The sequence below is a fragment of the Ictidomys tridecemlineatus genome, chromosome 8, assembly GCF_052094955.1.
Source record: "Ictidomys tridecemlineatus isolate mIctTri1 chromosome 8, mIctTri1.hap1, whole genome shotgun sequence".
Classification (NCBI taxonomy): domain Eukaryota; kingdom Metazoa; phylum Chordata; class Mammalia; order Rodentia; family Sciuridae; genus Ictidomys; species Ictidomys tridecemlineatus.
The window spans coordinates 155,162,676-155,173,268 of NC_135484.1; the positions used below are offsets into that span (position 1 = coordinate 155,162,676).

A 10,593-nucleotide genomic window follows, 5' to 3' on the forward strand; every position below is an offset into this window, starting at 1 on the left:
TATGTAGCTTCAATCTTTCTGAAAAACAAAAATAGCATACATTTGAATCTTGAACTAAAGTATGCACAAGCCAGAAGTTAATTTTATAGGAAGGGTTGAGGAGTTTTTAAATTGCCTACTCTAAGGGGCAAGAGAGAAAAGATCCTTATTTCCCCGAGTCAGTGAACAGAGTTCTCTTCTAGTTTACCTGTCATAGCAGGTCCTCCCATTATCTGGTGGCCCTTAGAAAAAAAACATTTTCCTATAAAAACTTAAGTTTTATGTCAGTAAAAACGAATTGAGTTCCAGGCCCTCTTAAATCAAGTTGGTAAATATAATTGGAGCAGGCAGCTCTGTAGCTCTGCTGGCATCAAACTATTGAACTAGGCTCCTGCCTGAGAGGCCCCACGCTGGTGACTTGGGTTGACAGTGCTGAGGAGTAGCGTCTGTGGAATCTGGGTTAGGCCTTGGCTTCCATTTCTGCAGTGTAGAAGGGCCTTGGAATAAATGGTTTTGATGAACTTGAGGCAAAAATGACAAGACAACGGGAGGGAAGCCTTGCAGAAGGTCAGAGCTGCTCCTCCACCAGCTCAGCTCATTCTCAGGAGGCCCAGCTTGACTTAGGGTTGGGGGGAAGAGTTCAGGAATGCCAGGGTCTCCCTGGGTTCTTCCCTGGAACAGCCAGCCATGCTGTATGGGATCCATCTTACTGTCTCTCAGCTTCAGCTTACCCTTTCGTCTGCTCTGTGAAAATGAACGTGGTGCTTCAAAATGTTACCTCGATCAGCTGGCTCAGAAGCTGTATCCAGAGGGCACTGGAGAGACACTGTGGGGGTAAAGGGATTGTTTCTGGGATCTGGAGTGCTCCCCAGCACTACCTCCCTCACGTGGTCTTACCTTCCAGCAGACCCCTCTGTGACCAGCTTGACCCCACACAGCTGGACATCCAGCCCTTTCCAGTGGTGCAGAATCACGGCTCGGAGCTGCTGACCTGAGCTCAGCCCTCTCCCCTCTGCCCCACCTCCAGCAGGGCCTGATGCTCTTCTCCAGCTCCTGGGCAGTGAGTGGCTCCTGCCCACGGAGGCTCATCCTTTATTCCTTAGAGTTCTCTTTTCTTCTTGGTAGCCAAACCCTGTTAACTGTTAGAGTTAATGGTTGTTGAGAGTAAATAGTCCCTGTTAAGGTCCTTGGGTAGTTTCTCACTCTTGATGGGTCAACCTGTACAACCATAGACTTCTCATCTTGCGTATCTGCAGATACTGAGTGATTTGGACCAAGGCTGGCCATGCATGCTAAGTGTCGATGTTCTTTTTTTACTTCTAGCATTTATCCAAAGAAATGAAACACTGGGAACAATTTTGAGCATATTACTTTCATCGGATTTTGTGCTGTATTTATATTTTCTACATAGTGGAAAGGAAATATATTTTTGCTAATGTATCTGTGTCTCTTTTTTTTTGTCTTGTTTTTTTTTTTTTTTAGTACCAGGGATTGAACCCAGAGGCCCTTCTCCAAATGAGCCACATACTCATTCCTTTTTATTTTGAGACAGGGTCTCACTAAGTTGCTGAGCCTGGCCTTGAATTTGTGATCCTTCTGCCTCAGCTTCCTGAGTTGCTGGGATTACAGGCATGTGCCACCACACTCTGCTTCTTTTGGAGAGAAAAAAAAAATTGCACATGTGTGCACACTCAGTTGTTCATTCCTGACTCTCCTGGAAATGGCTCTGATAGTTCACCTTCAAACATGATATTGGACTTTAATATATTAAGAATCCTACCATTTTGGTTTTACCAAACAGTTTTTTTTCCATGTAAAATTAATAATAAAGAAAAATGACCTTTTAGCATGTTTTAATTTAACAAACTTTTGAAACTTTTAGCTTGATATCATGAATTCCACCTTTTGGATTTCCCGATGTCAACATATACTCAGCGTCAGACTCAGTTTGGGCATTTATAACAGAAGGCTTTAGACTGGGTAGTTAAATAACAGAAATTCGGCATTCACAGGGCTAGCAGCTGGAAGTCCAGGAGGAAGGCACCAGCAGCTGGTGTCTGGTAGACTTCTTCCAGGTCGGCAGACAGCTGTGTGCTCAGGGGGGTCTTCTGTGTGCTCAGGGGGGTCTTCTGTGGTGAAGGGCCATGAGTGCGCTCTCATGTCCCCTCCTGAAGGGCATTAGTGTCACCCCGAGGCTTCTCCTCCTGACCTGATTTCCCCTCAGCCCTCTTCCTTTTAGTCTCACCACACAGGCTGTTAGGATTTCAATATGCACTTAACACTAGGTTTCTTGGGAGGGTATTCCTGGCTTGCCGACCCTGGATGAACCTGTGAGCCTGGGAGGCCTGGGGTCATTCCGTGGCTGATTTGTTGAGGTATTCTACCTCCAATCAGGTGAGCTCAAAGCTGCAAATGAACACGCCTCCTTCCGTTCCTTCTAATGCAAGTAGCATTTAAGTCTTGCTCTTACATCACTGAAATAGAACCCTTAAAATATTTCTCTGATATTTTGCTGATACTCATATTTCTCACTCCTTTCTAAGAACTGCTTGTCACAAAAATAGAATGACTGCACTTTGCTCCTTTCCCCTAAAACAGCTAGCTCTTCGAATCCAGTAACTGAGAAGGATAGCAGTGCTCTACAGGAATGTGCTGGTTCTGCTCTGCCACCTGCAACTGGGTCTAAAGTAGATCCTCTTCGATATCAGCATAAGCATCCTGCAAACCACTTTGGGTGATAACTTCAGTGAATTCCTCTGAAAGATCCTTGTCCTTAGAATCATATTTTTAAAAAGTACTATGAACTTGTAAAAGGAGAGTTTTGGTGGCGCTTCTCTTTATTGACAGCTGATGACTGGTGAATCATCACCTGCTGTGTTGACCCTGCATCCTAATTTGTGACTGAATGTAGCTGCATTAGCAATTGTAACCTAATCCTCAAAGTGACAGACCCTCACCCAGTCCAACCCGGGATCAGTGTGAGAGGGAGCTACACAAGGTTACAGACACCAGAGGCACGGAAACTGGGCTGCTGTCTTAGAAGCCACCTACCACACAGTTAACTCACCTAAAAGTCTGTGTAGCGCGTTGGCTGGCCGTGGTCAGGTTCTCTGCTCAGCCGCTTTGTCTAATGTTCCACAACGAGATGTGTAGTGATGACAAGAACTTTTTTAAGGGGTAGGTCCTGATTCTAATGCCAATAAACTACTTCATTGCTGAACTAGTGGTTCTGGGTTTTATTGAGGAGACAAATCCACTCACTATCCTATTTTTAGGATATAAAATTTGATCTCCAGTTAACTAAAGATTTTTAAATTTAATGAAATTATAGCTATATTTTAATGCATTTTAGTAACTTTTTAAAAATGAACATGACACTTTGTCAGTGTCAACTTGCTTTGTGAATCTCCTTTATGGATGCCCTTGTGTTCTGGAGAACAGCACCAGAGGCACTCAGCTAGGGCTTCAGTTGCAAATGAGCTGTCCAAGATGGTCAGAAACCAAAGATTTTTCAGAGCAACTGAGTTTTCAAAATAAAAGCTGGAGTTGACTATGGTTTCCTTATTTATATGCTATTGGTGGTAAATGATACAGTTAATTTGATAAGATGTGATGAGTTATTTAAATTATTATTTGCAGACAAAATAAACATTCAAATTCACCAAATTGATTAGAAGGAATCCCATTTATTGTCAGAGTTGCAAAATCTGCTCATGAGTGATTCTTTCTCTCCTGCAATGCAAACATGTGAATTCACTTCCAAGTATGAAAATTTATTTCTCATATAATGGCACTTTTTAAAGAAAACCTCTAACTGGACTTTATAGATCAAATATGGGAGAAACAGAGATTTGTTTTGTTTTTTCAAATAAATGAGAGACTTTAAAGGGACAATCAATAAATCCCCTGACATGACCATGTGGTTTTGATCCCTCAGAACTTTCAATGTGATATTGCTTACAAAATCTACTGTCCATTTTAATAATCTTGTTGTCAGCAAGTGTTATGAAATCTAATGGCAGATAATTGCTTACTTACTATCATTTATTTCATCAGAATACTCACGCACACGTGGACTGAGTGCAGTCATGATACGCATGTTGGTTCTATTTTTTCTTTTTCTTTTTCTTTTGTGGTGCTGGGGATTGAACCCAGGGCCTTGTGCATGCAAAGCAGGCACTCTACCAACTAGTTATATCTACAGCCCCTATTTTCTTTTTTAAAAAACCTCACTGAAGTGAAAGTGTGTCAGAGCATGGCTTAGTTGTCAATGACAGAAGCCACTCTCCTGAATCAAGTACCAGGTTTTGAATACTGAAATAACATTCCCTTGCTATATTGGTCTATTCCAGATTCAGTAGCTGCAGATATGTCATACTTGTAAGTTTAATCTGCACTGTTAAAATTTTCTCCCACGATTTTCGTAAGTCTAGGCAATAAAAAAAAACAATAAAGTTCTGACTTTATTTATTTATTTTTGTGTTACAAAAAAGTCCACCAGATCAATTCCTAGCATTTTAAACTCAGCTGCAAGTGGCAAGAACATAGACATCGAATGGGGGAAATTCTGGCAAGCAGTTAGAAGAGAATGTTCACTGTTATAAGCTTAATTTATTTAACTAAAATGCCATGTTATTAATGTTTAATAATGGTGATGTTTAACAACCTTCTTGCTAAATTCCCAAAACTTTAGCAAATGGCCCCTGTGACCTGCACTTACTACACCAGCTCCTGCACCGTGTTTGCTCCGTGGTGACAGTCAGCGTGTGAGGGTTCAGGGTAGAGTCCTGTGTTTAAGGGAACCAAGTTTGTGGTTCAGGCAAACCAGACAGGCATGAGAGCTCCTCTTTTAATCTCTCCCCACCAGAATCCATCCGCACTGGAGCCACCAGTTTCTTGAATACTTGCACATCTATTTCAGTCCTGTGCCTGGAGCTGTGGGTGTCTACCCTTTGGATTAGAAATTCCAGTCTCCTTAGCATGCCATGCAAAGTTTTGTGTCAACTGACCTCCAGCTACTACCCATGATATCTCCCCACTGCATGCCCGGCTCCTCCAGCCATTGCATCAGTCTTTATTGCTCAGAAAAGCCATCCTTGGCCACGCCTCAACTTTGATGACTCTCAGAATGGACCTTGCCCTTTCCCCTGCATAATACTTAATAGCACCCTCCGCCAGACCAGGTTCAAATATTCCTCTCCTGGGGAAATTTTCTCTCCCACCTCTCCCTCCCGTCGGAACCAAACTCTTAAGCAGTAGCTATGAGAATGTTGAGTAGGTACATAGTTTCTTGCAACAACATTATTAATATTAGCCCTTAAGGTTTTTTAAATGATCCAACTCATTTATTGTTCATTTCTCTATCCAATGAACTCCTGAAATAGTGTCTAGTGTGCCACTCATTTTCAAATGCCAAGAACAGTATCTGTCACAAGTTTATGTTTGGTAACCCTTGTTTAATGAGTGGGTGAATGCCTTTTAAGACATCAAGTGTACTGGTATTCCTAGGGTAAGCCATGTATTTTCACAACATATTTTTTCCTTAATAAAATGTTTGATCAAATTCTCTGTTTTCTGTTTGGGAGTTTGCCTCTACTCTAGCAATTGGGATTAGCTTCACGTTTTCTTGTGTTACCCTTACCTAGCTTTGATTATAGGGTAATGCTAGCTCATAGAATTCTGTAGAAGTCCCACCTGTTTATCCCTCCACTACTACGCTAACACATCCCCAAACATCTGGCAGCCACTGATTTGTGTGTGTGTGTGTGTGTGTGTGTGTGACCATAGTTTTGTCATTTCTAGAATGTCATAAAGTTGGGTTCGTACAATATGTAGTCTTTTCAGAATGACTCATTTTAATGGGCAATGTGTATTTAAGGTTCATCCATGTCTTTTTTGTGTCTTGGCATCTTGTTTTTTAGTCAGTACATAGTAAGTTCTCCATTTGTATGGACATAGAAGTTTATTTATTCATTTACCTATTGATTGTTACCGATTTTGTCAATTCTTAACAAAGCTGTTATAAGCATTTATAGGTAGGTTTTTGTGTGGACATATGTTTTCAATTCATTTGGATAAAGACCTAGGAACACAATTGCTGGATCACACGGTAAAAATATTTAGCTTTATAGGAAACTGTCAAACTGCTTTCCAAAGTGGTTTCACCCTATTGCATTCCCACCAGCAAAGAATTAGCTCCTCTTCCCACATCCTCGCCAGCATTTGGTGATATCCATGTGTTGGATTTTAGCCATTCAGACACATGTGAAGTGATGTCTCACTGTCGTTTTGATTTGCAATTTCATAATGGCGTATGCTGTTGAGCACTCTTCCATGGGCTTATTAGCACCTCCTTCCCAGTGAAATGTTCACTGTTTTCATTTTCTCTGAAAAATTCATGGTGTTTGTCTGCTTTGTAATTGGATTTATTTTTTATGTTGAGTTTTGAACATTCTGTATATTCTCTATGTAAATAAAGTCCCTTGCCATTTGTGTCATATCTCTTAAAATTCCAAATTCAAGGTTTTGGAAGGATTGGGTCCTTCTAAATACTCTAGGGGAGAATTTGTCCTCTGCTCCTTCCCTAGTTCTGATTGCTGCCAGGAAAATTAGGCACGAGTCCAATTCTGCCTTTGTCCAAAAATTACCCTCTCTTCTGTGTGTCTTCTCTGCTTCGGTCTCATATGAAGACACTCAGGGTTACTCATTATTGCCTTTAGGGTTGACTTGGGCCCTTTAGATGGTATGAGATCCTGCCATAACCCATAAAGTACTCAGATACCAAACTATAGTATAAGTGTAACCTGAATGGCTGGCATCAAGAGGAATCAGAAGAAAGGCTCTAGGAATGAAATGTCTTACATCACGTATACTTGTGTTTCTCTGTGGTGACAGGGAGAGGAGGCTGACTCACTTGGGGAATCTCTAATTTCACTATGATATTTCTAAAGATATAGATATATAAAATTTTTAGTTGTAGATGGACACAGTATCTTTATTTTGTTTACTTATTTTTATGTGGTGCTGATGATCAAACCCTGTGCCTTACATGTGCGAGGCAAGCGCTCTGCCACTGAGCCACAGCCCCAGGCCTTGCTATGGTAGTTCTAAGGGGCAAAGTCCTCAACAGTCCAGGAACATTGTCATATTCCAGGGGAAGGCAGCCAGCTTAGCTTTTACTCCCAGCATCACGGGATTTCAGGGTTGCACCATGGTCATGTATTGCTGGTTGATTAACAGTGCTGAGTTTGCTTGGACCCTACAAGAAAGTATAATTAAAGTTGGAAAAGACTATGGGGTGTTAATTTTATTCCTGCCCTATAGAAAGACTTTAAATTCAAATCTAGTTAAATATGATCCAGTTTTGATCAGCTTCAGGATTTCAGAAGAATCGTGGGTCAACAGAGAAACCGAGTGTCCGTCCATTCTGCTGCTCTCACAGGGTCTCTCCCTCGCCCTCTCTCTTCTCCTGGCTGCCATGAACTAAGCAACTCTTCTCTGCCACACCTGTCCGCCATGACGCTGTCTCTCACTAGAGCAATGGAATTGGCAATCATGGACTGAACGCTCTGAAACTGTGAGCCAAAACAAACCTCCCCTCCTCGAGGTTGTTCTTGTCAGGTATTTGGTTCAGAGTGATGGAAAACTGAGAGCACAGTGTTTGGATTAATCACCCCACGGGATCAGGATGTTCTGACGATCCCCAGATTTTCTCAAAGGGTCATCCATACCCCCTTGTTTCACTCGTAATTTGTCATTTAATTGCTTTATAGTATTAGGAGAAAGAGGAACATCCCATGCTTTAGCTTCATTTCATGATCCTTCTGTACTCCTTATTTGTCCTACGGCATTCCCTGGTTAAGAACCAGGCTGTCTAATTTCACCAAAAAGAGCCATGGGACGAGGGGTGGAACTAAAGATGCATTTAATTGACCAGGTGCTAGGGTGGGGGTTTTGTTGTTCCAACTTTAAAGTCATTGCTTCAGTTTACAAGACAGATTTGCTTACAAATGAAAGAAACTCATCATCGAGATAGAGCAAGTAAAAATGGAAGGGATCCCTTTAATCTCCAGGTTTGAAAATCCTCAGAAAGCTCCTACCGGCTGAGCTTGGTAGTCCTCCCATGCTCTGCACCCCTGACGAGGCCCAGCCAGTGCAGTCCTTACTGAGAACACTGAGTGCTGAGCTGACTGCCCGGGGGACATTCCCCAACATCCCAGTCTTGTTCCAAATAGCAGGTCATTAACCTCTTGTGAAGCAGGATACCTGAGAAAGCAATAGCACAGGATAATTTAGAATGGTAACCTCAGAATCCTTCCACGGTGACTCTTTGTTTCTGAAAACATTCATTCTGCCTGTTGCTTATGTCTGTGTATTTCTGAGTGTGATTCATATAGAAAAATGTATTGCTTAGTTTATGTTGTAGAAAAAGAATTCAAAAACTCTCAACTCTGCTACGTAGTTCGTGTATTTGAATTCTGGGTATTGTTGCTCTTTGCTATTGCTCCCAGGTTAGATGTTTGGAGTACCTAACTCACAACAGTGAGACAGTTTCCTTGTTTGGTCTTTTGAGTAATAGACCATATTAGAGCAAGATTGCTCCCTTAATCCCTCTGCTCTTCATTTGCCCACTTTAGAGAATAATCGGGTATATTTATTCCCCTTCTGGGCTTTAACATGAAGCTTATATATCCTTGTTTGTTCCCAGTTTCATTTGTTTTTAATTCCTTTTTTTACATCATCCTATTGCAATGAGTATTCATCTATTTTACTGTTTATTATAGCCTTCTGAATATAGAAATGAAAAACAGCCAGCACTCAACAAAAAAACCTCTACTTTGTTTTACTTATTAAAATGCCTTTGTAGATAATTTGAATTAATTGAGGATAATAGATTAAAAGTAGCATTTTTAAGCACCTGCAATTATTACATTGACTATAAGCAATTTACTGAAATATTTTTTAAACTGTGACCACAGCTCCTCCTCGGAAGCTGTGGACATCTCAAAGAGAACCGTAATTTCTAAAATAAACATTTTTAAAGACACAGATGTTAGGTCAGTTTGAGGTGGCTAAGGGAACAAATCACCAGGAAACTGGTACTACCTGTCAGTCAGCGGAGTCTCCTGACTAATCCTGGAAGGACATGGAGTTCAGCAAGGTCCCCTGACCAACCCCAGGAGGACAAGGGATCCTAAAAACCTCCCTTTCCTGTCCCAAGGCCTCCCTTTCTGCCCTAAACCCGATAAAAATTCCAATTCTATTGAGCCTGGGTGCAATTCCCCCGACCCGCTCTGTTGGACTGGAGGATCTCACCTGGGAGCAAACCTCAATAAAGCCTCATTTAGCAGCTTTTAATCTGCCTCCTTTTGGCCATTGATGCCTGACCTTACAATAGGTGCTGTCTAAATTTCAAGAAGCAATTAAAAAAAAAATTAACTAAACTGAAGATTCCAGCTACACCAGTTTTCTGGTAAGTAGTAATGTGATTCTTCCTTTTTAAGGCAGTCCATTTCAATGCCTATTGTCTGATATAATAGATATTGAAATAGCTAGACTCCAGCAACCTGAGACTAGTATCCTGATTTATAGGGACCTTCCTCCACCCTACACCACTCCCCCGCCCCGAATACCATGCCATCCATGGCTGCTCTGGAGACGCAGTTACATGTAAGACTGGCATACTGGGATGACCCAGAAAAATAGTGTGCTGTGCCCATGGGGTGCATCCACAGCAACACCAATAAGACCTGGGATATTTGGACATCTCCTCTGCATTTCTTCCCTTAAAATTTGGAATTCCTTTGTAAGTGGAACATTAAGTTCAGGGTGTTGCTGGGTGTGCAACCAGTCATATGACTAGTCTTGAGTTCCGTACTTTCCTTGGTTTTCCATCCTACTAGATGCCAAGTGCGCTTGTCCAACCCTGAAGTACCCAGCGTGCAGCTCCTTAGAAAGTTTGAGTGGCTCTGAAAAGAGCCTTTGGTTTGTGGCGTTTGTTTTAGCAACTGGTCAAACTCGCTTGGCACAGGTGTACTTGGTGGCAGCCTTGGTGTCCTCGGACCCTGCATGCTTGGCCAGCTCTCGAGGCATCAATAAGCGCATGGCTGTGTGGAGCTCCTGGGACGCGCCGGTTGATGGCTTGTTGTAGTGTGCCAGGCGCGACGCTTCCCTGGCGACGCGCTGGAAGATGTCCTTGACGAACGTATTCACAGAGCCCCCTGCCTCAGAAGAGACGCCAGTATCTGAGTGACCCTGCTTCGGCACCTCGTAGTTGTTGTAAGCTTTCTTGGTGGTGTCTCTTACGCTTTCTCCACCACCTCGCTTCTTAGGAGTTGAAGGAACAGCTTCTTTAGAAGAGGCATCGCTTCCTGCAGCAAGCCCAGGCATAGCCAAAACTGGGTGGAAAGGCCAATCGGAAGAGAGAAGCTCCTCTTGAGAACCGTGGTATTTATAGGCGTGGAGCTCTAATGAAGGCTTTTACATCAGCACGTGATTGGATATTGCGGTGTATGTAAATGAGGAGGCATCTTTCAGGCTCTCTGATTGGCTAAACAGCAAGCAGCAATCAGAACAGTCACAAGCCTCCACCAGAGTATAAATAAGCTGGGAGCT

At 42.3% G+C, this 10,593-nt stretch overlaps 1 protein-coding gene across 1 annotated transcript; it reads right to left on the reverse strand.

Moving 5' to 3' along the window:
• Positions 1–9,990: 9,990 nt before the first annotated feature.
• Positions 9,991–10,368, reverse strand: LOC101971264 (histone H2B 1.2). Its single transcript, XM_005337092.1, has one exon. It carries the CDS (start codon positions 10,366–10,368, stop codon positions 9,991–9,993), a length of 378 nt encoding a protein of 125 aa, XP_005337149.1.
• Positions 10,369–10,593: the final 225 nt, after the last annotated feature.

Excerpts from the sequence above, each read along its gene's own strand:
- LOC101971264 (XM_005337092.1), bottom strand. The coding sequence starts at position 10,368 with ATGCCTGGGCTTGCTGCAGGAAGCGATGCCTCTTCTAAAGAAGCTGTT.